We start from the raw sequence: 24160 nt of genomic DNA, 5'->3' as shown, positions 1-24160 counted from the left end.
ATGGAACGCTGCTAGTGTAACGGGCTGAAGCCATCACCACTCCCTAACCGTTCTTACTGACTGTCCTTCACTTTCATTGCTCCATCAAGACCCTCAGACAGGCGTGTGTTCTTATCTCCTGACTTGACATTTAGGGATAGGAGCACGCAACACTCAGGCTAAGGCCTTAGTGTAGGGGCCCGGGTTCAATTGCAGTGCAGGCTATTTCCTGCATGTCTCCCCCTCTCTCTGTCTCTATCCCTCTCTCTCCCTCTCTCTCCCTCTCCTTTCCTGTCACCATTTCACTGTCCCAATCAAAGATAAGACATAAAGGCCAAAAAGACCTCTTCACGTCTTGTCTTCTCACTCACTCATCCTTTCCCAACTCTTGACTCCATCTCCCCCCTCATCATCTACTATATAATCTTATCTCTCATCTCCTCATTTGTCTTTCCCACAGTGTGAGGGATTGTGGAATCAGGATCCGACTGCCACGCAGAGCATATTATTACAACTGGCTGAAGAAAGAGCGTTTGGCTGCAACACAGTTTCTACAGAGACACAGAGGACCTCTTGCTGTTAGTATGAGGGATATGGGGATGCAGCTCACTGAGGTGAGTGCGGTTTAGATTGGGTACACTGAGGTACTAGCAAGCTGTGCTGGGCCTGGGCACCGGAGGACTGGGCAACACCTGGTTTCCAGTGGAGGAAATGATTCTCACCATAAGGGTATGGGTATGGAGGCTTTACAGGCTCTCAGTGAGCTGGCCCTGGCATCGTTAATATGTTCCTAAGCTAATGAAGCTGTTGTCTAATCAGAGTCCAGACACGCCTCTGATTGTTCATGTGGCTGGCATCACGTGATTGGCACACTCAGACGACACGCCAGGAAAGCCGTGTTGGAACCAGGAACAACACGCAAGTCCTCTCCCTGTGTGCTCCGCATGCCAGGAGTATGTCGTACGGGGCCTCTCATGACGTTTTTGACTACGGCCTAAAAAAGGTCAGCTCTGTTGCGAGTATGTGCTCAAACGATTTAGAGAGACACACACAGAGACAGTGTGCAATGAAGCTTGGAAGGGAGTGTTTGTTTTGAGTGGTTTTTATCCCCCAACCCATCGTAGGGGGAAGGCACAGCTGGACGGGTCCAGACGGCCCGGGCCTTGTGCGTGAGTGGGTGACCTGTTCACAGCCACTACCGTTTAGAACTGCAACTCGCGTGCGGTCGTTTGTTAAATCCAAACACAAACACATCCACACCTGCCTTTACAAGGCACACAGGGACAGGGGGGGGGGGGGTGGCAGAGCAGGTCGCTGGTTTAACCTGTCTCTAATGCCTGGATAAGAGCTGGCTGGAGTCCCAGCCAAACACTGCTTATACACACTCCCACATCTGCTCTGGCGTCACGGTACACACACACACAGATGTGCATGCATATAAAAAGACGCACTCGCATACCAACATCCACTATGAGAGACATAAAACTTGTTAAAACTTAAAAATATTATTTTATATCAATGTACACTGTTCTGGAAATATAACTGTCTTATGCCCTTCCGCTATTGAAATAACTATACAAAAAAGTCACATCATTAAAACGTAATAAAACTTTGGACACTGACACTTGCCAACATGGGGCATTCCATAAAGCACCATATTTAACTCAGCAACCAGTTCATAGGTCCCCTTTTCTCTTCCAGAAAGAGAGAGGGATTTACTGAGGGAGTCTGGGAGGCTCAGAGCTGAGAGAGAAGGAGACGGAAAGAGAAAGAGAGAGAGAGAAAGAGAGAGGCGTAGAAAAAGAGAGAATGACAGAAAGAGAGAACAAGAGAAAAGTCCCACCAGAGAGAATTACCATGAGAGAACGAGAGAGAGAGGTTTCGAAAGACAGAGAGTGAGAAGGAAATACAGAAAGCAAAAGGGGAGAGAGAGAGAGAAAGAGAGAGAAAGAGAGAGGGAGGGAGACGGAAAGACAGAGAGGGGGAGAGCCAGAGAAAAAGAGGTGTGCTCTGGAGCAGGTCCTGTACAGTCTGGACAGTGCAGAGCCAGCCTGACTGTACTGAGCTCACCGCTGGCCTCGGTAGTCACCACTAATTGAATCCAGAAGCACGACAGTCCTGCAGACCTTGAAGCACTCGTAGCCTCGGAGAAGGCTGCAGTCTGGGGCCAGGGCAGTCTGGAGCTGGCCTCTACAGCCAGAGACCCTCCAAGGTCTCCAGACAGACAGTCCAAGATGGGGGCATCATGCTCTGAATGACCATGGCCTAGGCAGGGGTCAGTGAGGACAGGAGAACGGCTGTCCCCCCCCCCCCCCAACCCCAGCCCTCAGACATGAGCTCCTAATTGTTTTATAAGGGCCTAAAAGTCAGGGAGGGAATTAATCCCAAATGTTTTGCCACGTTCATTTTGAGGTCGGTGTAATTCCAGACCATTCCTCTCATTTCTCTTCTTACTCCTCCTCCTCCTCCCATCCCTGTTTCACACACCCCCTCTGTAGCCACGGTAACTTGACTCAGCTGAGAAATCTGAGCCGGACCTTTCATTCACCATGGGATGATTACGCAATCACCCAGAGAGAGGATGAGGGAGGTAAACTAGGGAGCTGGATGGCAGTCTCATGACATTAGTCGTCTTAGACTCTTGTAATGTGATGGTGGGGGGGGGGGGGGGGGGGACTGGCTTTGTTGCAACAAAGCAGTTGTCACTGTTCTGGGGTGCTGGGTGCCTGTGTGTGTGTGTGTGTGTGTGTGTGTGTGTGTGAGAGGAGATTAAAGATCTAGAGGGGCTGGAGGGTTGCCGGGCGATTTACTAATACTGAATGGACGATCTCCTCTTCTCTCCCTCCCTAAGTGTGTGGGCTCCGGGGTGATCTTACGATCGCCACTATAAACCTCTTTACCCCCTACCACACACACACACATTCCCTCTTGGGTGGCTGGGGCAACTTCCTGTCTCATCTGTCATTAGGCCAATAGGAACGTTCACGTTGCACTGATCACAGAAAGAAGCGGTTGCTGTAATTAAGCCCGGCTCACCCTGGCTAAGGGGACCGTCTCTGTGCTGCCATATTATGGGATGGCTCTCAGGCTCAGGAGACCTCCCACATTGCCAAGGCTGCTATGGCTTCCGGAGCAGAGAGAGAGAGAGAGAGAGAGAGAGAGAGAGAGAGAGAGAGAGAGAGAGAGAGAGAGAGAGAGAGAGAGAGAGAGAGAGAGAGAGAGAGAGAGTTACATGACTGGGCTGATCTGATGGACTGTTGAACCTCCTCAGTAAAAGGACACGCTTCACTTCTTGTAAATAATGCATCAGAAAGAACACCGATAACCATGCCTAGCAGTGCTGGGGCTCAACATTATCAGTCATGCTGAGAATAATACTAAGCCACACACACACACACACACACACACAGTCTTAGGAGATGGGAAATGTCTGAGTCTGGTTTCCTGATAGTAAACAATGTTAGCAGCCTAAAGGACCCCTGACTCAGATTAAATGAGGGGTTAATGGTGGTCATCAGTGTCCATCAGTTACACTATCAGTTTGCCAGGTAGCCTACTTGTCCCAGACACAGCTTCCATACTGCACACCAACACTGTTTCAACTCACAGGGAACCCTGCTTGGTCTTGTCCTATCAGAGATCTGATAAGGAGCTGTGTTTGGTTCAAGCCTATCAGAGAGTAGATAGGAGGTTGTGTTTGGGCAACTAATGGGGTGCGACCTGTGACCTCAGCTGAGTACTGAAGATTTGAGTAGGGAGCCAGGCAGGTCACACACAAAGCTCCTTACACTAACTTACTCCTAACCCTAAGAGCAGTGATTAGTTGACTAATCTCACTCTGTTTAACCTTAGCCTCAGCCCAAGTCCAACCCCAGCCCCAGGTCTAGATCCAGCCCCAACCCCAACCCCAACCCCAGGTCTAGATCCAGCCCCAACCCCAGCCCCAACCCCAACCCCAGCCTCAAGTCTAGACCCAGCCCCAACCCCAACCCCAACACCAAACCCAACCCAGCCCCATGTCCAGATCCAGCCTTAAGCCCAGCCCCAGCCCTAGGTCCAGATCCTGCCCCAAGGTCCAGTAAGGCCATGGTTCTGGCAGGCTGTCCTGGCCCAGTGTGTGGTGGGGCTAGGGGGAAGTGTAAACGACTCTCCCAGCCCTGGGTCATGGCTCGAGAGATGGCTAGACAGATTTTCCACATTTTTGGGGGGACTGTGGAGAGGGCTTGTATAACACCACTTATGTGTGAGCGTGTGCTCCGCTTTCCCACTCTGTTAAAACGGCACTAAGGTGAGCTCTTCACCGTAAACCACTCTGACATTGTGAGGAGATTTAGAATTAGGGACTAATCAAAATCATCCAAGCTTGAAAATAGTTGCACTCTCTCAGAGAAAGATAGAGAAAAAGACCAAAAAAGAATTAATGACAGACAGAGACTGACTGACTACCTAGAATATCTAGTCCAGAACTTGGGGAGAGATGCCAAGTCAAATAGGCCTGACGACAGCAGAGGACGTGATAGGCTGATATCAACTCTATAGCAGACTCCTAGAGTGAGACAGACAGAGGTATACTTTGTAGCTGGCATGGCCTTCCCTGAATCAGATAGAGCTTATCAGTCTGGTTCTAGGTTTATGCATCGACTGCTTATCTTGGTCGACCTTGAACAGACCCAAGGTCCAACCAGACCCACTTTGTGAGACATTCCCCACCTTAACGCTGGGTCAATCACTGCAACAGTGTGTGTATGTGTGTGTGTGTGTGTCTCACCTGGGTCTCCTGAAGGCGAGGCCGTACTGCTGGCAGGCCAGACCCACCGTGGGGGTGTAGACGATGGGCATGAACCTCTCTGTGTCGGAGGTGAGCACGCGGTAGAACAGCTTCTCATTCCGATCCTGCAGCCCCATCAGGAACACATACCTGCAGGACAGGGAGGACAGGGTGTCCATACCCAGCGTACCCAGACATACAGTGCCCGTGACCGTGGAGGGGGTTCATACTTAACATCCAGTTCCAAGGAAAGAGAAGGGAGGACAGGCGGGTTATATCTCAGAGAGAGAGAGAGAGAGAAGGGAGGACAGGGAATTCAAATCTTGTTTCCACACAAATATCTAGGACAAATCAGGGAGGACAGGGGGTTCATATCAATGTGAAAGTGAGGGAGGACATTGTCGAGAAGACAGTGAGACGGAGAGAAAAAGAGAGGGACAAACAGAGCGAGAGAGAGAGCGAGAGAGAGAGAGAGCGAGAGAGAGAGACACTGCGAGTATGCCACGCACTCAAATGTCTATGTGAGTGATGAGTGCTGACAGTGGGACTTCTGCGTTGTGCAGTAATTGCAGGGTGTTGTTTTTATTGCTGGTCCTATTACACATTAGTAACAACATGCCAGCAGCACAGACAGCCCCAACAGACAGGGAGATTTCTCATGGCCCTGGCTGTCTGTGGGGGCTGTATGTGGGGGCTCTCTGTTGGGCTGTCTGTGGGGCTGCTTGTTCTTGTAGTCTTCTGGTTGGAATGTCTGAGAGAACGTTCCCAGCGCATCCGTCTGAAGGAGGCTGTCTGGGAGGGAGGGAGGGCAGTGGTCCTAAATAGCCTGTGATAGCGACGGAAAGGCATGCAGTGTTCAGCGAGAGATTGGGGCTGGGGGTCACTGAGAAAGGGGCAGGGTCTGGATAAGCACACCACAGAAGGCCTGGAAGAGGGAGAGATGAAGGGAGGGAGAGATGAAGGGAGGGAGGGAAGTAAACAACAGAAAGGAAGAATGGCGGATCAGGGAGGGAAGGTGGAGAGAGCAGGCACGTAAATACAAGAGAGATCAGGAGTGAGGCATGAAGGGGGTGGAGGGATGGATGGGGGGGAGGAGAGACTCTGAGGCGGAGCCGATCTGGACCCAGACCAGAACAAAGAGCCAGAAGTCCAGGACTCCGAAGAGCCCTGGGAAAGAGAACAGGAGTCACAGTGCTGTGACTGGTCCTGGAAACACTGACAGGGTCAGGAACTCTAATCAGCTCCCCATCCACTCCACAGCTTGGGGGTCAGTGTGGTGAGCTTAGCTGTACAGTGCAGTTATGACGTACAACAGCATGGGCTGTTAATGTGCTTTATAAATAAACAGACTTGACATGACAGAGATAATGATGTCAATGTGTTCAGAACAGAGTGAGAGGGAGAGAGACAGAGTTCCAGACACTTTGCTCATCATTCCCAACATTGAGTCCAGCGGTTGCAACTTCAGGTCAGATCTGACCACAGACGTGGGCCGCTGATCAAAGGAACAAAGTAAAACGCTAGCATGTGGCACGTCTTCTACACAATGAACTCAGACATACACACAGGCAGACATACACACCCACTCAATCTGTCCTTACATCAGTCAGGGTAATCAGCTGTTTCACATAGAGCAGCTTTGTCTGAAAACAGCTGATAAAGTAAGAAAAGAACTGTGAGAGAGAAAGCAGGAGCGAAAAAGGGAGAGACGGAGAGAAGGTGGTCAAGGGGGAGATGGAGAAAATCGAGATGGAGGGAGGAGCGAGTAGAGAGGCGATTACTAGGGTAAACAGAAGGCTGTGGTGGGAGTGTGACGCAATCTCTCCTCTCCTCTGAAACCTCCTTTGGAACCTTCCAGATGATGGATAGCTCTGGCTGTAGCCTGGGGCTGGGCTCTCCCACAAGCACACGGTAATGTGCGTCGGGATTCCCCTCTTCCTGAATGTGTACAGCGTGTGCATGCTTCCATGTTTACACCCGTGTGTGTGGGTGTGTGTGTGTGTTTCCCTGACCTGTCGAGGTCGTCCTTCTTCCTGTCGAAGTTGCGGAGCACGCGGAGGAGCTGGACGTCCTGGGACAGGAAGCAGGGGGGCAGCAGGCCGTGGATGCCCAGCTGAAGGCGTTCCTCCAGGGAAAACGCCATGCCCTGTACACACACACACACACACAGATAAAGCATTCAACCTCAGACCCGATAGAGAAATATTCCTGTCCTCGGTCCAAACATGCCTGGCTGGTGACAAGACCCTACTGTCCATCAACCTCTGTTCGTTCCCACAGCCTGGCGTAAGGAAGGTACGGCATCCACAGGCTAACCCTATTGGCCGATCTGTGTCCCGAGGGTCCAATGTGTGCTCGACATGTGAAACGTCCCGAGGGAGATCTGCTCCGCCGTGAACCCTGACCCCGACAGGAAACTCCATAACCACACAGGTGTTCGATGTCATGGTTGTGACTTGGGACACCAAGCCAGTCAGCTTGTGGACTTCACCACCACACTCCCAGAGAGGGAGGGCTGGACAGAGAATGAGGTACAGTAACAGGAGAAGAAACAGAGAGACAAAGACAAACTGAGATAAGGTCAGATGGCTGAGCGGTTAGGGAGTCGGGCTATTAATCAGAAGGTTGTTGGACCGATTCCCGGCTGTGCCAAATGACGTTGTGTCCTTGGGCAAGGCACTTCGCCCTACTTGCCTCGGGGAGAATGTCCCAGTACTTACTGTAAGTCGCTTTGGATAAGAGCGTCTGCTAAATGACTAAATACGAATAAGGAGAAACTGACATAGAAGGAGGAAGAGAGAGAAGGGGGAACTGAGATAGGAGGGAGAGAGAGAGAAGGGGGAACTGAGATAGGAGGGAGAGAGAGAGAAGGGGGAACTGAGATAGGAGGGAGAGAGAGAGAAGGGGGAACTGAGATAGGAGGGAGAGAGAGAGAAGGGGGAACTGAGATAGGAGGGAGAGAGAGAGAAGGGGGAACTGGGAGACAGGAAGAGGGAGAAGGAGGAACTAAGAGAAGGAGACAGAGAGAGAAAGAGAAGTGTGGTTGTGAGCGACTCAGTAGAAAGGACATTGTACTGTATATATGTCAGACAGCAGAGCCAGGGAGACTTGAGGTGCAGTTGTAGGCCCGCCTCCGTGTTTAACAGTGCGACCACCACAGCCTGGTCACCACACTTTACAGCTTTCTCTGGGAGACGATCTGGTTATGTTACACGGGGTTTAGAATGTAAAAACATGAACGGTCCCATGAGTATAGTGCAGTGAAGGACCATACAGCACACACAGCAATAAAATATGGTCATCTTGACGTGCTTCAAACCGTCAGAGCTGACCACAAGCTCTACAGATTTTTTATGCATTTTCTTCATGGCAGAGCAACACATTGATGTTCCCAATGGAATTCAGCTCCCAGTTTGCTGGGCCTAATGTCAATTAGACTGGCTTATCCACAGAGCTCCAAGACAAAACAGACAGACACACACACACACACACAATCTCCTTATCTCTATCTGGCTGCCCACCAAGTTTTTGACCGATCCCTTCCCAGTGGAGAAGGGGGATGACAGGAAGAGAGAGAGAAAGGGTGGAAGGGAGGGTAGGAAGGGTAGCAAGGTAAGAAGGGAGGAGGATATGAATGGAGGAGAGGATGTCGCAGAGGGATAGGCCAACCGCTGTCCTGGTTCCTCAAGAGCAACAAGTTCACTCCGGGCTCTTCAGCGTAGTCCTGATTGATCTTAACTAGGTTTGTTATTCCAGTGTGAAAGGTTAGAGGACAGAAGCTATTTCAGTTAACTCTGTCATTCACCAAGGCCTGTAATTAGCGGAGCTTTCAAATGGACAGTAGCAGCCAAGTTGGAGAGCCAGCTCTCGATGACTGCACGGCGAACAGGCCATTGGAGGTCAGCAAGGTTGTTGAGAGACAGTGGTTGGTTGACGCTATGCACGGCTGTCTGTCCTCATAGAGCTGGGCCTGCACTAGACCATTACACAGCTCTCCTCCAAGCTTGGCCTGCCAGCCAGCCCTCTCCTCCAGCTCTGCCCTGCCCTGCCAGCCAGCCCTCTCCACCAGCCTTGCCCTGCCCTGCCCTACCCTGCCAGCCCTCTCCTCCAGCTTTGCCCTACCCTGCCTTGCCAGTCAGATCTCTCCTCCAGGCCTGCCCTGCCCTGCCAACCAGCCCTCTGCCCCAGCTCTGCACTGCCTGCCAGGCCTATCCTTCATCCCAGCTCTGCTCTTCCAGACAGCCCTCTTTACCAGCCCTACAAGCCAGCCATTTCCTCCAGCCCTGCCACACACACACACCCACTGACCAGCAACACTGGAGACAAGAGGCCACGAAAGCTAGCTTTAAGAGCCTTAAAATACATGAGGCGGACAAAGTTTAATATGAGGCTATAAAATGAGATCAAGACCGAACACACACACACACACACACACACACACACACACACACACACTCCCCTATATTAACTCTTGCTCTCTCCAACTCTCACACTCCCACACAGTCAGAGTGTTGAGTGTGTATGAGTGTGTGTGTGCGCAGAAACTCGATCTCGAAAAGGTCCACAGTGGTAGGCTTGTGAACGAGGTGGAGCTGTCCCAGTAGCATTGGGGCGGAGACACCGGGGCTCTGAGTGTCTGTGCCTCATTAAGGATAATGAGCCGTCCTGCTCTGTGGAGCCTCAAAAGGCCCCCAGTATGAGACGTGAAACAGAGACCATCCGTGGAAGCCTGCCCAAATGCCCCAATTAACGTGTCCGACAAAAGGAGCAAGCAGCCTGGCTGGAGGAGAGTTAGACCACGGCCTGGAGCTGGCCTCCAAACGTGGACAGATGGGTCTGGGCGAGGGGGGGGGGGAGACTTGCTGTCTGGGGGGAGGTGGGGGACCAGGGTGGGGCTGGCACTTGGATGGAGAATAAAAAAAGTTTTGTTCTACACGGTCCGCAGCATCTGCCCCTGGGAACTTTGGAGCTGGTTTGGCAGATCTGTGACATGTGACTTACTTGGCCTCTTTGAGCCCTGGGCCTCATTTCAGCTCTTTTAGCCCTGGGCCTCGTCCCAGCTTTCCTGACAGTCAGACAGGCTTCTGGATGTACACCTCTTTGTTTGTTTCCCTGTAGGTTCTGATGTTTTGCTTTTCTCTCTTTCTCTGGAGAGAGGAGAGGCCCGGGCCATATAAGGGAGGGCTGGGCAAGCAGAGCCAGAACGCTTCCACATGCTGCTCGCCACATCTGAGGTGCCCATCGCCGTGCCAACACGTGTTGTGCCCGCAGCGCCTTGTTCCAGAAGCAGCGGTAACCAACCAAACCTGTAATCTCCTCACTGGGCAGTGCCACCCTCCAGTCCAGCCCTGCTTCGTGCGCACGTACACACACACACACACACACACACACACGTACACACACACGTACAAAACTCTTCATTAGTTGACCAGATGGGGAACCAGTGAAGATGAAAGTCCAGAAGTTTCTATCTGGGATCAAAGGCCTTCTGTGAGTTCCTCAGAACTCAATGGCAGGGTTTGTTAGGTTTACAGTCTGGAGGCAAAGTTCAGAAACATGAAAAGTCTGCGTGCTGCCCTTGCCTTATAATCTCATAACCACACACACCGCCTAGGAGAGAGGCGAGCAGGAGAAGAGGAGAGGAGATCCTGGGCAGACAGTAGTTGGTAGTAGATACTGTAGGATGTAGGCTGGTTTGTTCTAGAATATTCATGGCTGGAGTGTTCAGGTTCAAGCTGATCTGTTCTGGAGTGTTCAGGGCTGGGCTGAAGGGTTTAGGGCTGGGCTGGAGTGTTCTGAGGCTGGTGCCACGGGGCAGAACCGAGACCATGCCCTCCAGCTGAGCAAATAGAACAAGTCAGTTCCAGTAAAGCCTGCCGTGCTCCAGCTAACCTTCCATTACTGCCCCACGGTCCAACAGAGACAAGCAACAGCAGACACCCTCATCCTCATCTCCAGCAGCCCCACAGGTCTCGCTACTGGAGAAACGAACAGCTTATCACTCAGAGAGATCTGTTTGCAGGTCTGAGAGCACCTGGGTCTAATAGAATAACACAAATGATTATGCAGAAAAGATGCAAAGTCATTCTGCTGAGAACATGCAAAGTCGGCATATTTTGCACCCAAAAGACTGTCCTGCAGACTGCTGACATTGACAGTCAGCAGAATGTTAAGTAGAATCATGCTGTTATAGGAACTCTCCCCCTCTCTGTATTTGTCTCCCCCCCCTCTCTCTAGTCCACAACAGCTGGGGAGAGACTGAGTCATACCTCTCTCAAACAAAACATGCCTGCTGTTTATAAACACACACACACCCGCGCACGCACACACACATTCCTCATCCCTCACCCTGAAAAGAGAAAATTCAGAGGGAGGAAAATAATAACCCATCCAGGAGGACAAGAGGAGGACAGGAAGAGAGGATGAGGAGAGGAGGACAGGAAGAGAGGCTGAGGAGAGGAGGAGAGGATGAGGACAGGAAGAGAGGCTGAGGAGAGGAGAGGATGAGGACAGGAAGAGAGGATGAGGAGATGAGGAGAGGACAGGATGAGGACAGGAAGAGAGGATGAGGAGAGGATGAGGACAGGAAGAGAAGATGAGGAGAGGAGGACAGGATGAGGAGAGGACAGGAAGAGAGGATGAGGAGAGGAGGAGAGGAGGACAGGATGAGGAGAAAAAGACTCCCGTAACCATGTCCAGCAGCACTCAACATCATTATTTATGTCATCAATTGTGGGATGCGAGTCTAGACCCTGTGAAAACAGCAGGGCTGGATCTGGGGCCGTGTTTGGAGACATGAGGCTGCGACTGGGACTGGTGCTAACTGGCACCAGCACAAATCAAGTTACCAGGCAGGCAGGCCGGCCGGCCGGCTAGCTGGGTCGAGATGGGTCGATAAAGGGCCTAGCAGGTGTGAGCCCCCTGTAGGGTTCTGTTTGATATTTCCATAGTGCAGCAGTGCCTGACTAATTAGTCCATGACGTGTGACAACAGTCGCCAGTCCTGAAAGAACCCCATCTCTGTGGCCCCAGCACATTCTGCTGTCAACAGTGTGTGTGTGTGTGTGTGTGTGTGAGTGAGTAGAGATGGATCATAGGGAGAAGAGACAGACACAGAGAGAGAGAGAGAGAGAGAGAGAGAGAGAGAGAGAGAGAGAGAGAGAGAGAGAGAGAGAGAGAGAGAGAGAGAGAGAGAGAGAGAGAGAGAGAGAGAGAGAGAGAGAGAGAGAGAGACAGAGAGAGTGTGTGTGGAGTAAGAATGTGTGCATTCATTCATACTAATGTGTGCATGCATGTGTGTTTGTTTGGACCCACTTAGTCTGGGCTTCTGATCCCTAAAACACACACACTGCCTCCCCCCATACCCATACTCCCCAACCCGCCCTCCCCCTCCTGCCCCATCCTCCAGAGCAGGGGTGGGTACCCCCACTCATCTGCCATCCCTCCCCCTGTAGGGTGCAGCAGTAGGCAGGGGAGGAGACCCATCTCTGTGGGGCTCTCAGGATCACTGGCTCAAATACATCAGACTGAAACTCAGTGGAGCATTCCTGTGGGCCCTCCACACACACACACACACACGCACACACGCACGCACGCACGCACACACGCACACACGCACACACGCACACACGCACACACGCATCACTGCTCCTATTGTGCTTGCAAGGCCGTTGAGGACATCCAACACCACATCCTTCAAAACAGATACCCGATCCATCCAACAGCGTATCCATCCAACCCCCGTAAGATTCCTCCATTGCTGCTACGGGGCCTGGGGCTACTCATCCATACACCGTCCCCCCTGTGACAGGCCTGCTGGAGCCCCCTCTATGGAGCTGGAAGCAGACCCCTGCTCTGAGGTGACCCCTGGGTGACCTTAACAGAAACCGCTCCGGGAGGGGCTCTGTAGTTATTCGTAGGCCAGATTAAGAAAGGGAGTGGAGAAGAGGTGTGTGGCTTCTGACAGCAGGGGAGCACAGTGTAGTCGTGGAAAAGCCTGAGTGTGTTTAAACATGCATGCACGCACACGCACACACAAACACTCCACTTAAAATTCTATCGAACCACCTAGGGTTCCCCAACAGGGTGACTCCCCTCTTTATTTCTCCCCCCTCTCCCCTCCTCTCTTTCTGGTGGAAACTTCAGCAGGGCTATAATGAGTCTCCTGTAACAACTTCATGGTTACGACAGCCTCAACACAGAAGTGGCAGCCATAAAAGCCTTCACGTGAAAGAGACACGGGGGGGGGGGGGGGGGGAGAGAGAGGAGGGATAGAGAGGGCTTTTGGTTTCTGTTTACACACTCAATGCAATGGGTTTGTGTGGAGCGACCTGGGGAGTGAGTTTGAGCAAGATCCCCTTTCAGCCACAAACCTAGTTCACGTTCGGGTCCTGTCCTGTCCTCATGGTTAGTGTGTCTGTGCGACATACCAGCCCACAGTGTCGACTCATAGGTCACGGGGGCAGGTCTACTGGGAGCTAATACTCTCCATCTCCCTCATAGTGATGGACTGACAGGAAAAGAACTGACTCTCTCCTCTTTCTGATACAGAATACTGAATCCTCCTGCCGTGTCTCACGTCGCCGTCACTCTTTCTTTCATCCGTCTCTCGACAGGAAGTGGAGAGACAGACGCAACTAGAGATGTTAGAGATGGTAGAGATGTTCTCTCCAGGGATGGAATATGTCAACATCCACGTGGCCTGGGAAAGAAACACACACCACATTCCTCGACTCCAACTCTCTAATCCAGACGTACGCTACACACAGGAAAGTGAGCCCATAAACAAACAGAGGTCCTCTCCACCAAATACACTTCTCCAGCATAAACGGTTTATGCTGGAGAAGTGCATCTGTCCGTATCAAACCATTTATTAAACCAGCTCATCCTTGATGGAACCGGACTGTTGAAGGCCACCATGTGTGAGCAGCGAGGAGCCTACCTTCCCCCCTCCCCATCCATGGTCAGACCCCAGCTCCCATCCCTCTCACCCCCCCCCGCCCCCAAACAGTGACATGTACAGTAAATATGACATTCTACCCATTCCTTTTCAACTGTCGTCAAATGTAAAGACTTCAGTGGGGTGAGCTGAATGGTTGCTTGTTTACTTGGTACACTAGCAGCCCCATGTATGGCCCACGTCTGAAACTGACAGGACCTCCCGACATTTCCCTTCATACCGTCCCATTGCTCACATATCTCCAGTCTTGGGTAATGCACTGAGAGAGGCATGCGTGATAGGCCAGGCACGGACAAACATATTTGCCCTCTGACTCCCACTGAGTCACACCAAGTCCCCACGGAGAGATCTGAGCGTTAAGCTAGCAGCTAGTCAAACAAATTAATAAGCATTTGAAAAGGGTTTTCGATGCGTAGCCCTGGGGGAAAAAGAACATTGCCACAGATCGACCCCTCCACACCAACATTTCTGAGCGCTGGGCCGAGGGTTCCTTTGATGAATGCCTCAGACTAAATGTGCCGTGTTCTCTAGACTAATGATGTCGTTAGAGTAAACGAGTGGCGCTCCCCTGACCATTCTGTTTAGAGAATCACCTCCGTCTATCAGACTGATAGCAGTGTTTATCCCATCAGGGCTCGGAGGAGAGGAGAGGACTGACCTAGAGAATTCCTCCCTCTGGGTAAATATGCCAGCGCTGTAAATCAGGAGGTGTCAACTTGTGAATGTATAGACGCTTGTTGGTTAAACAGCCTTGAAAACCAAGCTCCTGTTGACTAAAGGGGGGGCGGCCTCAGCCCGAGGGTGAGATGAGGAGCGTTTCAAACGCACCCTCCCAGGACGGCCCTTCAGACAGCCTTTTCATGCTCTATGTTCCTCCGTCCCTCAGGAACCTGCCCAGTTGCCGGGCAGACGTCCAAGTCTCTAAACAAATCAGCAACTCTAAAGCCTTGGGGTAAATATGGCCATACCTCAACCCCCCGGAGGAGTTCAGTCTTGGTTAGCCTGGCGCTGAGACCTGGCAGTCCTGACACATCACATCTGATACACTCCTGTACTGAGCATGTCAAACCCACAGCTCTGTCAACATGAGTTAGCATCTGCTCCATCACTACCACAGGTTACCTATAAGAGGCAGTCTAACCAGCAATGGACAATATCAACTCCTCAAAAAAAGTTAGGAAACGTTATTTCGGTTGATTATTCCTCCCCTTCAATAATACCAATTGGTATTGTATTGTATATCGTTGGAAAGCCTGATTAGTCACCTTTACAACTAGGTACAACTTGTAAGGATCGTGCATTCGTGGAATGAGCAACACAGCTAACCGTGTGGGTAGCAGTCCACAGGAAGCGGCCCCCGGTATTATTGAAGGGGAGCAATAATCGACCGAAATAATGTTTCAGAACTTTTTTTGAGGAGTTTACACAATCCTGGCTCTTGATGCAGGAAACAGGCCCTGACTCATCACATCACACTTGCAAAGTTCCTAATGTGAGAATCTGGAGGAAGGCCAACTCTGATGGATCTCGTCTTAGCCTGCTGGCTCACTAAGGAAAAATACTTCATTTTTTTTTAGTTGTTCTCTCTACTAAGTAAACAAGGCTAAAGCAAATCCTTGCTGAGCCTGGTTGTCAAAAGAACAACAGAACACACTGTTACACTCAAAATAAAAATGTCTAGCCTGCATTCTCTGGAACCTAAACCACCCATGCCATTTTATCACTAAACACGCCTAGAAACAGGCCCAGGCACCAACAGTATGTCAATCCAGAGGGTCTCTACAATGTGAACTATGAAAGCGACAGTAAAAAGTGTCCCGTTGTCCCCTCCGACCTTCAGCCCTTCCTGTAAGCTGTTCAGGCCACCTACATAGAGCCCAGGGCCCTGAATGCAGCCCAACAAAAACAGAGAGAAGAAAAAAAAGATGTTTCTCTCAACAGACAAACACCTGCTCCATCACAATGGAAGAGGGCCATAAGGTTGTCAGCAGCAGAGCTATGGGGGTCATGGATTAAGAGGGTCGCTCTCTGAAGGCTTGGGTCTGGTCTCTGCCTGCCCGGCCTTATGACCCGCAACCTTTGACCCAGGACAGGGAGATACGTGGGTCAAATAACATACCAGCACGGTTTCAGATCTCCACTAGGTTACGTTATTAGAAAGGTTGACGCTGAGCCCAGTGTTCCTATGTTTGCTGCTCCGTGTGTTGCAGGCTCTACTCAGTGTCAGGAGGTTTGTCTATGAGGCAGGAAGTCAGGCCTAGAAAACCTATTAATCAGGTTTGCATACTCACCAGGGTATTGTTTCCAAGCAACCTACTTTGCATGGTGACTGCTGTAGACAAAGCAGCAAGCAAATCCACCCCTACACTGTTCCCCAGTGTGTTCCTGTGGGCTGATAGGGCATCTCTGGGGACTGGGTATTTTGACCAGAAGACCTGTTTACCAGGTCGCAGGCAGTGTTAAAGTCCTCCTAGAACTGCAACCAACACAGAAGGCCAGGACTGTGACCATTCCACCAGGCCTGTCCTCATGCTACCTCCTCGAGTCAACACAGCAGGTCCACACACAGCCCACGGTCAAGATCTACGCACATCATTCGATAACCCTGGGAAATGGAGTACCTCTTGTATTCAGAGGGCATCAGTGGACCTGTAGTTCAGTAATGTAACTCTTTAGGCAAACCACATTCTTGGAGTTGTAAAAGAATGAAGGGTATGGTGGGGGCTCTTGGGGAGATATTTCTGGATATAGCCATTGTGTTCAACATGTAGTTGGGAAAACTCAAAACAAAACAAGACAGGACAGGAGATATGCCTCCTACATACCCTATTTGACAGTCTGTGTAATGACAGCTAAAGTAGCCTACCCAGAACTGACAGAACCCAGACAGGCTGAACTAACCTCTCTGATACACTCAGGTGCTTGGTGAGTATGTATGTGTTTCTGTAGGCTATAGCAGGTGTCAACGTTGGGGATGAGCATATTAAGAATCTTCGATTCCTGATATTATGAAAACAACTTACAACCATCTAAATGACAACATAGCCTTATGGCGTGGCGTCCTTAGTTTGGTTAGAACTTCCATACAAAATCCCCGAATATCGTATCACAATTGACCGCAAATCACACATCTATTACACTATTTAGCATTTTACAGCGGTAATTTGCTACTCTAGGAAAATTGGGCCTATTCTAAATTGAAATTTTAATCTGCCTAAAATTGCATCAAATGAACGGTTTAAATTACGTTCACAGCAGCTATCAACCCTTGATTAGCTTGTTTACTAGGCTGGAAAGAATGCAATGCTGAATTACATTCGCTGCTTGTAGTATTTGACAAAGTTACCTTGTAACTCTTCGCCATCCTGAAACTCCACGCCATCCTTTTGCCTAGCTTTGCACTACTTGTCCACTACAGCGTTTTTTAAATTAATTGGAAGCCGACTCTGCGCCGCCCGCTCCGCTGTAGTGGACACGCATTTGGACAACCACGCACGGGACCTCTATACCCTTTATTCAATTTAGACGCAGTAGTTTTGATTTCAACACTACGAAACACTTTGAGCTGAACAAATCAAAATGCTATTTAAAACCAGCGTTTTTACGCAGATCTTGGAAAATGATAAAATCGAATATTATTGGGTATGGTGGATACTAATCCAGTTCTAATATTTTAATATCCGAATATCCTCCTCACGGTACAGCAGGTGAGTTTATGGAAAAGAATGCGGCGGTGGATGAGGGAGGGGGGTGGGGGATAGATGAGGGAGGGAGGTGGGGGTTTAGATGAGGGGGCTACTCTCACTTTCAGTCTGGCCGCTCCGCCCCAGTCCATTCGAGGAATGTCTGTCTGGCGAGCAGCGATGCGTGTGGTCGCACAGACACACCTGGAGACGGCTGACCACACCTGGGACACCTGTGACATCATAGCCCAGCACTGCGGCCCACCTAGAGAGGGTCAACCCGACCTGGCGAGGGACAGACAGAGGAGGCACTTGTCCCCCTGTCAGTCCTCAGGTTGACTCAGCCCTGTAAGCGGACTGTTCACAGCCACCTGCCTCTCACACACAATCTTACCGAAACCCAGTCTATACACACACACACACCATGGACACAGACACACAAAGTCCCATGAAGAAGAGCCAGAGCAGGGTTAGAAAAGTTTCCATAACAAAAGTGGACGCTTTTTGGTTTCTATGTGTTTGTTTGTTTGTTTCACAACATGTGCTGACAGGAAAATAATACTAGAAAATGGTTCTAATAGCCTTTGGGGGGAGAGGACCCTCAATCAAAACAGAGCAAAGACAGAGAGAGGCAGGGTTAGGGTTAACCCTAGGGTGAGTTCCAAGTTCCAATGGTTACCGAGGGTTACAACGATAACCTACCCCAATTACAGGGGCAGCCAGCTGGCATACCAGCACACCCTCAAAGACCAATCAGATATTGGTTTTCTCCACTCCAGCCAAAACACAAAGATCCTCATTGGATGGTGGGTATCATATGAGCCATCTGTACAGACAATATGGAGACTGTGGTTACAAAGTGAAGCAGCCAATAGCATTATCTCTCTCTATCCTCCCACCTACAGCTGATTCAGGATCTTATGTTGTACATCAGCAACACCAGGTTAGTCAACATCAGAACCAAACATCTCACCACTGCTCAACATGGGTTGTATGACATCATTTTTGTGCACGTTAGCCTGTAAAGAAACACTAACCAATCCATTGTGTAATCTGACGTTTATCAGTATACCAGTAGGGGGCAGAATAGCTGTCCAGTAATGAGGACCTGACCGCACAAAAACAAAATCACACTCCGAATATCCGGTTCCAATAGGAACGCTGTGGGGGGGGGGGGGGGGGGGGGGAGTAATGGGGCATAAGGGGTCTAGGATACTGTTCTGCAGGGGTTGGGGTGGGGTAGATTTGGGCTAGAGGACTAGGATTGGGGTGACTGGGGGTGGGGTTAGGGGGGCAGGGGAGGTTGTGGGCTATGAGACTGGGGGTTGGGAGGGTGGTGACTGGGGTTGGGGGTTTGGGGGGCCAGAGGGGGAATGTTGAACAGGGGCTGAAAGAAGGTTGAGCAGTTGGGGTGAGGCGGGGGAGGATATGGGTGAGGAAGGGAGGGGCTGCAGGTGATGAGGGGACTGAGGGTGAGGGGGTTTAAAATGAAATGGGCAAGTGCAGACGTGAGGACAAGCAGCTTTCAGCAGCCCTTTCTATCAGCATCAATTAGCGTGTTGTTCTGTGACTGGTGTGACCGGTTCTGGGCCGGGGCTGACGTCGGGATAGGGAAGAGGGGGGTTCAGGAGAGGAGTGGGGGGAGGGGGGTCCAGGGAGGGGGGGTAAACACAGGCCCCCAGGGACCTCAGGGCTCAGAACAGGACAACACTGGCCCACTGCTGGCCCACAGAGGCCTGTCTGTCCCTGGTACTAGAACATGCTAGGGCTCATTTCCTACCTTCTCCTCCAATTTCCTCCTGCCGGGCCGTGTATGGGCATGGCAAAGGACGCTTCACTGCAACGCACAGAACCTCCTTCTCTCTCACATCAGTCAAATTTTACCTGTGTATGTGACTATTTTACCTCTGTTTATGTGTGTGTGTGTGTGTGTACACGCACGTGCGTGTCTGATTAGGGTCTCGTAGATCCCACAGCAAGGGTTCCTGTGAGGCTGGCTAGCTCAATGTGAACAGTAATGCTCTCGCTAACTGCTGTGGATAAGTAAGGCCTCCTTCTTCAAACACAATCTCAGACCACTTGACCAGAGAACCAAGGGGAAACTTAGTGGGCCATGGGGAGCTTTCAGAGGCAGGACAAAGGTATGGCTATACCAACTGACAAGGAGACCGAGCAAAAGCCTCGAGTGAAAACCTTGAGCATGATAAACAATGTTTTGACAGTTTCAGTTTGAACTCCTCGCTACAGATTTTCCAGGCTCTTGTTTACAAGAGGAGATTACTATCCAGGTCCAATGAGAGCAGTTTCTCTTAATGAATCTCGTGAAAGCGCCAGTCTTTCTCAAAAACAAAGCAATAACACGCACGCACGTGGAAGGCACATTAGAAGAAGAAAAAAAAAAAGAGCTGTAAAACATGAAAGAGATGCGTCGTCTCATGACGTTCTACCATCCCACATCACATCGCGGAGGGAGAGAGATGAGCCAGGAACCTACCGAGGCTGCTGTCCCTTCAGGCTCTAGGCTGCTCCTGCCTTCTAATACTCTGGGAAGAAAAGTAGCCTGTCTCACTAATTCAAGTCGAGGGCCATTTTCCCTGACTTTTTGGGTGCAAAAACAAACAGGGACAAAGCATGTTGTGGCGTTCACAGCGGCAGACCAATCAGGATTCAGTCTCTGAGTGGCTCTGAGTGGTGTGGCGTACAGACACGCAATTCAGAACGGGAGGTGTCAGCTGGCAGGTAAATAAACAACTCGGCTTGCCAGCAAAAGTGTAGAGAGAGAGAGAGGTGCAGAGAGAGTGGGGGGGAGGGAGAGAGAGAGAGAGAGAGAGAGAGAGAGAGAGAGAGAGAGAGAGAGAGAGAGAGAGTGGGGGGGAGGGAGAGAGAGAGAGAGAGAGAGAGTGGGGGGGAGGGAGAGAGAGAGAGAGAGGTGCAGAGAGAGTGGGGGGGAGGGAGAGAGAGAGAGAGAGAGAGAGAGAGAGAGAGAGAGAGAGAGAGAAGAGAGAGAGAGAGAGAGAGAGGGGGGGGGGGGCAGAGAGCAGAAAGGTACATGAGGAGGTTAAGCAGTGAAAGGTCATAGCCTGTGTGAGAGAGGGCTTTACCAGAATAGAATACGAGATAACCTCTCAGCCACTGGATCCGATGGGAGAATCATCTGTTTCTAGGCAGGAATTGAGTTGTTTTCACAAGCTGACAGTATGTTATCAGTCTACAGGGAGTCAGATGGCTGAGCGGTGAGGGAGTTGGGCTAGTAATCTGAAGGTTGCCAGTTAGATTCCCAGGCGTGCAAAATGACGTTGTGTTCTTGGGCAAGTCACTTCACCCTACTTGCCTCGGGGGAATGTCCCTGTACTTACTGTAAGTCGCTCTGGATAAGAGCGTCTGCTAAATGACTAAATGTAAATGTACAGCGGCTACTATTTCTACAGGAAGATGGTAAAGTGTGATGTTACCTCTTACAGAAACAAACACTAGCGATGATGAGTGTTTGATGAGAAACATTTGGTGAGGCCAAAAAACAGGCATCAGTCAACTGCTAGTAGGGCACACCTGGACTCAGAAATGTGACCTAATTTCTGTCTCTGCCATATTGTACAGAAAACACACACGCACACTTGACGTGTGTGTTGTGTCGGTCTGTGTGTGCGTGTGTGTGAGCCAGCCTCAGAGGAGTGCAGTCATTAGCTGGCTGACAAACAAGACTCTGTGTACCAGCAGTGTGTGTAAGTGTGTGTGTGTGCACATTGGGGCAGGGCGGGGGAGATTCTTGCCTATGGGGACTCCAGGAGGGGGGGAAAGGGGGGATCCGGGCCTTTGACTTCCTAGTGTATCAGGCGGGGCCGGCCCTGGCAGCCTTCCCAGGGCTGAGCGCCAGCAGGCTGGATCAGATAGGGAGAGCTCCCTGAACAGACCCCACAAGGCTGAATGGAGCCAGGCTGGAACAACATGCTAACGTTCTTCTGGGAGAAGTTACTAGAGCAGCATGCTACCATTCCTCTCGGAGAAGTCACTAGAGCAGCATGCTAACGTTCCTCTGGGACTGGGAGAAACTTCACTAGAGCAGCATGCTAACGTTCCTCTGGGAGAAACTTCACTAGAGCAGCATGCTAACGTTCCTCTGGGAGAAACTTCACTTGAGCAGCATGCTAACGTTCCTCTGGGAGAAGTCACTATGCCTGACAGCAGCCACGCAATAATCATGACTAGACTTACAGAGCACATCGTTAACACAATAGCCACAAACAAAAACTACCTAGGGTTTTTTTATTGTGTTGAGGTTATAAGTATTTCACTTAATAATTAAAAGTGAGAGTTGATGGATGATTATATGTCGAGCTATGCGTATTAATTTCTGTTTAATGGACGCATGTGGGGGAGGGGGGATTGACACAGGTGACCTCGTCAGCCTGTTCCTGTGCGTGATCAGCACCATGGACAGAGGATAAAAAGCCCCCTTGTCTCGTGACCACTTCACGCAATAAGAACCATTGAGATGACATGAAAAACCAAACTATAGCAACTAAACCTAAAGCAGACTGCTTTTTAGGAGCTGCAGCCGCACCGTGCACCAGACGCGATCATCCACTCAAAACAGGATTAACCTCTCGAGACAGCTGACAGCTGAGGCAATCCCAGAGCATTTCCGCCTGCCTCACTGTCCGCTAAAATGGAACGAAAACACGGAAGTAAAAATCCAACTCTAAACGCTGCAGGATAAACAATCTTGGCAACAATATCCGCATTAATTTCATCATTCGTCTCAGGGCTGACAAATTAAGGTGCTCCTCCCGTCATGTAGTAGGAGGACGGGCTTGTCTCGCCTTTCCCCACGGTTGGCTAGGCAACCGAAAAAAGAAAGAGACTCACTGACACTGCAAAATGGAAGTGAAGTAGTTGTACAAGCAACATCAAACTCTGTCAAAGTACTCGAGAAGAGTTTGGCTCCTTTAAATCTAATTATAGAACGCTGTGAAGCTGAAATGCCGACCAACTGTTGGGTAGCTCTCCGTTTATAAGCGAAACGTTTCAAACTGTAAACTGTTTTGCTTTGCCTACCTTGTTCAGGTGGGGGTTTCGTGTAACGTCATACCCCCTCTTCTTTGTGTAAACAAAGGTCTTGCTTTGGTCTTCAGATTTATGCATCTCCGTCTCGACCGATTCCCGCTTGACTTGCCCGTGAGCCATGTTGCCTTCCTCTTTAAATAGCGTACCGGTGAACTGTTGTGAACTCAACAAGTGGATGCGACAGTGGCTTGCTGGTCGTGCTTGGTCACGGTGACAGCTTACAATGGATGTTCAAGAACACTGAAGATGGGCACTAGCGCGACGTGTTGTTTAGCTGTAACCAGTAGGCGTGAAATCTTATCTACTACCTCATTTATTGCTTTCAAAAGATTTCGAAAGATCACAGACTTGTATAATTTGTGATGAAACAGCCCGCCTGAAACCTACAGGTAGTATGATGTAAACTGTCAGAGAAAGGGGAACTAATATTTGTTTCGTTTCTTTAAAAAATCTGGAAAAAGTTTTGATGAGAGCCATAATATGTAAAACAGTATAACTTTACTGTCAACCTTTAAAACACAGCCTGTCTGATAATGTGTGTGTGTGTGTGTGTGTGTGTACACATGCATACTTGTGTGTGTTAAAGCAAGGTCAGACCACAATCTTCCCTGCTAGAGTACTGGTTGGGAGTTGTGATTGTGAAACATTAGGTAATGGGGCACCCCATGGTGTCATTGACCCCAACGCGGTACAGAAATATCCTGACCTCACATGAGTCTGGTGAGCTCGAGTAGGGCTTGAACATATGCGCCAAATAGGCTACAACACAATATGTCTTGTCAGAAAAGTCCCAAGTAATATATTAGGACTATTTACTGTTTGTATTTGTGTACGTGTCAACTGTCTTAGCCTAGTCTTCTGTTAAGCCAACTGAGAAGCCAACTGTTGTGTCTGTTCCATGGAGATAAGGTGTCCTGTGTGCCATGGGCCTGACACAGCAAGAAGTCTGGACCTTGATCTGGGTAGCTCCTGTCTGGCATGTGAGGAGCGAGTGGGAATGAGAGTAATAGACAAGGGAAGTTAAAGAGAGTGTGGTAGAGAGCCTCCTCTTAATGCAGCTGTCAGGCCACGCTGAGGCCGTGCGCCAGCCATCTTGGGTCTGTTGCAGATTCACTGCGGCTGGGACCTGAATCTGTGTCCTCCTGACCTCGAGACAAAAACTGTCTGCTTACCTGCCTCCGACCCAGAACCTGCCCAGATCGAGGTGTCTATGCTGGGCAGAACCCAGGCCTTGGCATCCTAAAGGCTGGGCACCTCTTGGAAACATTCTCAATAACAGGTTTTTAAGGGTAGCCAGCTGTTTAATTACAGTCTACCACCCACTTGATGACAGCATGATCCTGTAGTCTGCTTCTGATGGCTTTTATCACGTAGGAGAGGGGGGGGGGGTAGAAATGCACTCTCTTTGTCTTTCCCCCTCTCTTTCTCTCTCACACACACACAGACAGGAGTGAAATTACAGAGGATCACATCGTCCACAAACACAGGATTACTGGCCTTCCTTCAGCTCCTGTCTGCCCCAGCAGCGGCACCTGGCCCGCTTCCTGCTCTGAGGGAGTGGGGAGGGGGGGGGGGAGGACTGGCTGCTTACCTTAGCCCTGCCAGATGTCTGGAACGACAGAAGCAGGCCTCCCGTTCACACCTGCCAATAGAAACGACTGTCACCGCGCCGACACGCACAGCGGGAGCGTACAGTGTGGAGGGGATC

At 50.4% G+C, this 24160-nt stretch overlaps 1 protein-coding gene across 2 annotated transcripts in view; it reads right to left on the bottom strand.

Annotated features, from left to right (window-relative positions):
- me1 (malic enzyme 1, NADP(+)-dependent, cytosolic) overlaps positions 1 to 22695 on the bottom strand; it is a 40990-nt gene extending 18295 nt beyond the window's left edge. Inside the window, exons 1-3 of one of the 2 annotated variants that reach the window (XM_062465065.1) lie at positions 22444 to 22695; positions 6760 to 6893; positions 4748 to 4897 (exon numbers count right to left, since the gene is read on the bottom strand). In XM_062465065.1, the coding sequence (XP_062321049.1) occupies positions 4748 to 4897; positions 6760 to 6893; positions 22444 to 22572 (413 nt within the window). In that variant the 5' untranslated portion in view covers positions 22573 to 22695. Of the gene's footprint in view, positions 1 to 4747; positions 4898 to 6759; positions 6894 to 17051; positions 17085 to 22443 lie in introns of those variants that run through there. The other variant, XM_062465066.1, reaches the window with a different exon arrangement.
- Between the last annotated feature and the right edge of the window lie 1465 nt (positions 22696 to 24160).

This window comes from Osmerus eperlanus, chromosome 7 (genome assembly GCF_963692335.1).
Source record: "Osmerus eperlanus chromosome 7, fOsmEpe2.1, whole genome shotgun sequence".
NCBI lineage: Eukaryota > Metazoa > Chordata > Actinopteri > Osmeriformes > Osmeridae > Osmerus > Osmerus eperlanus.
This window is presented reverse-complemented; position numbering and strand designations above follow the sequence as displayed.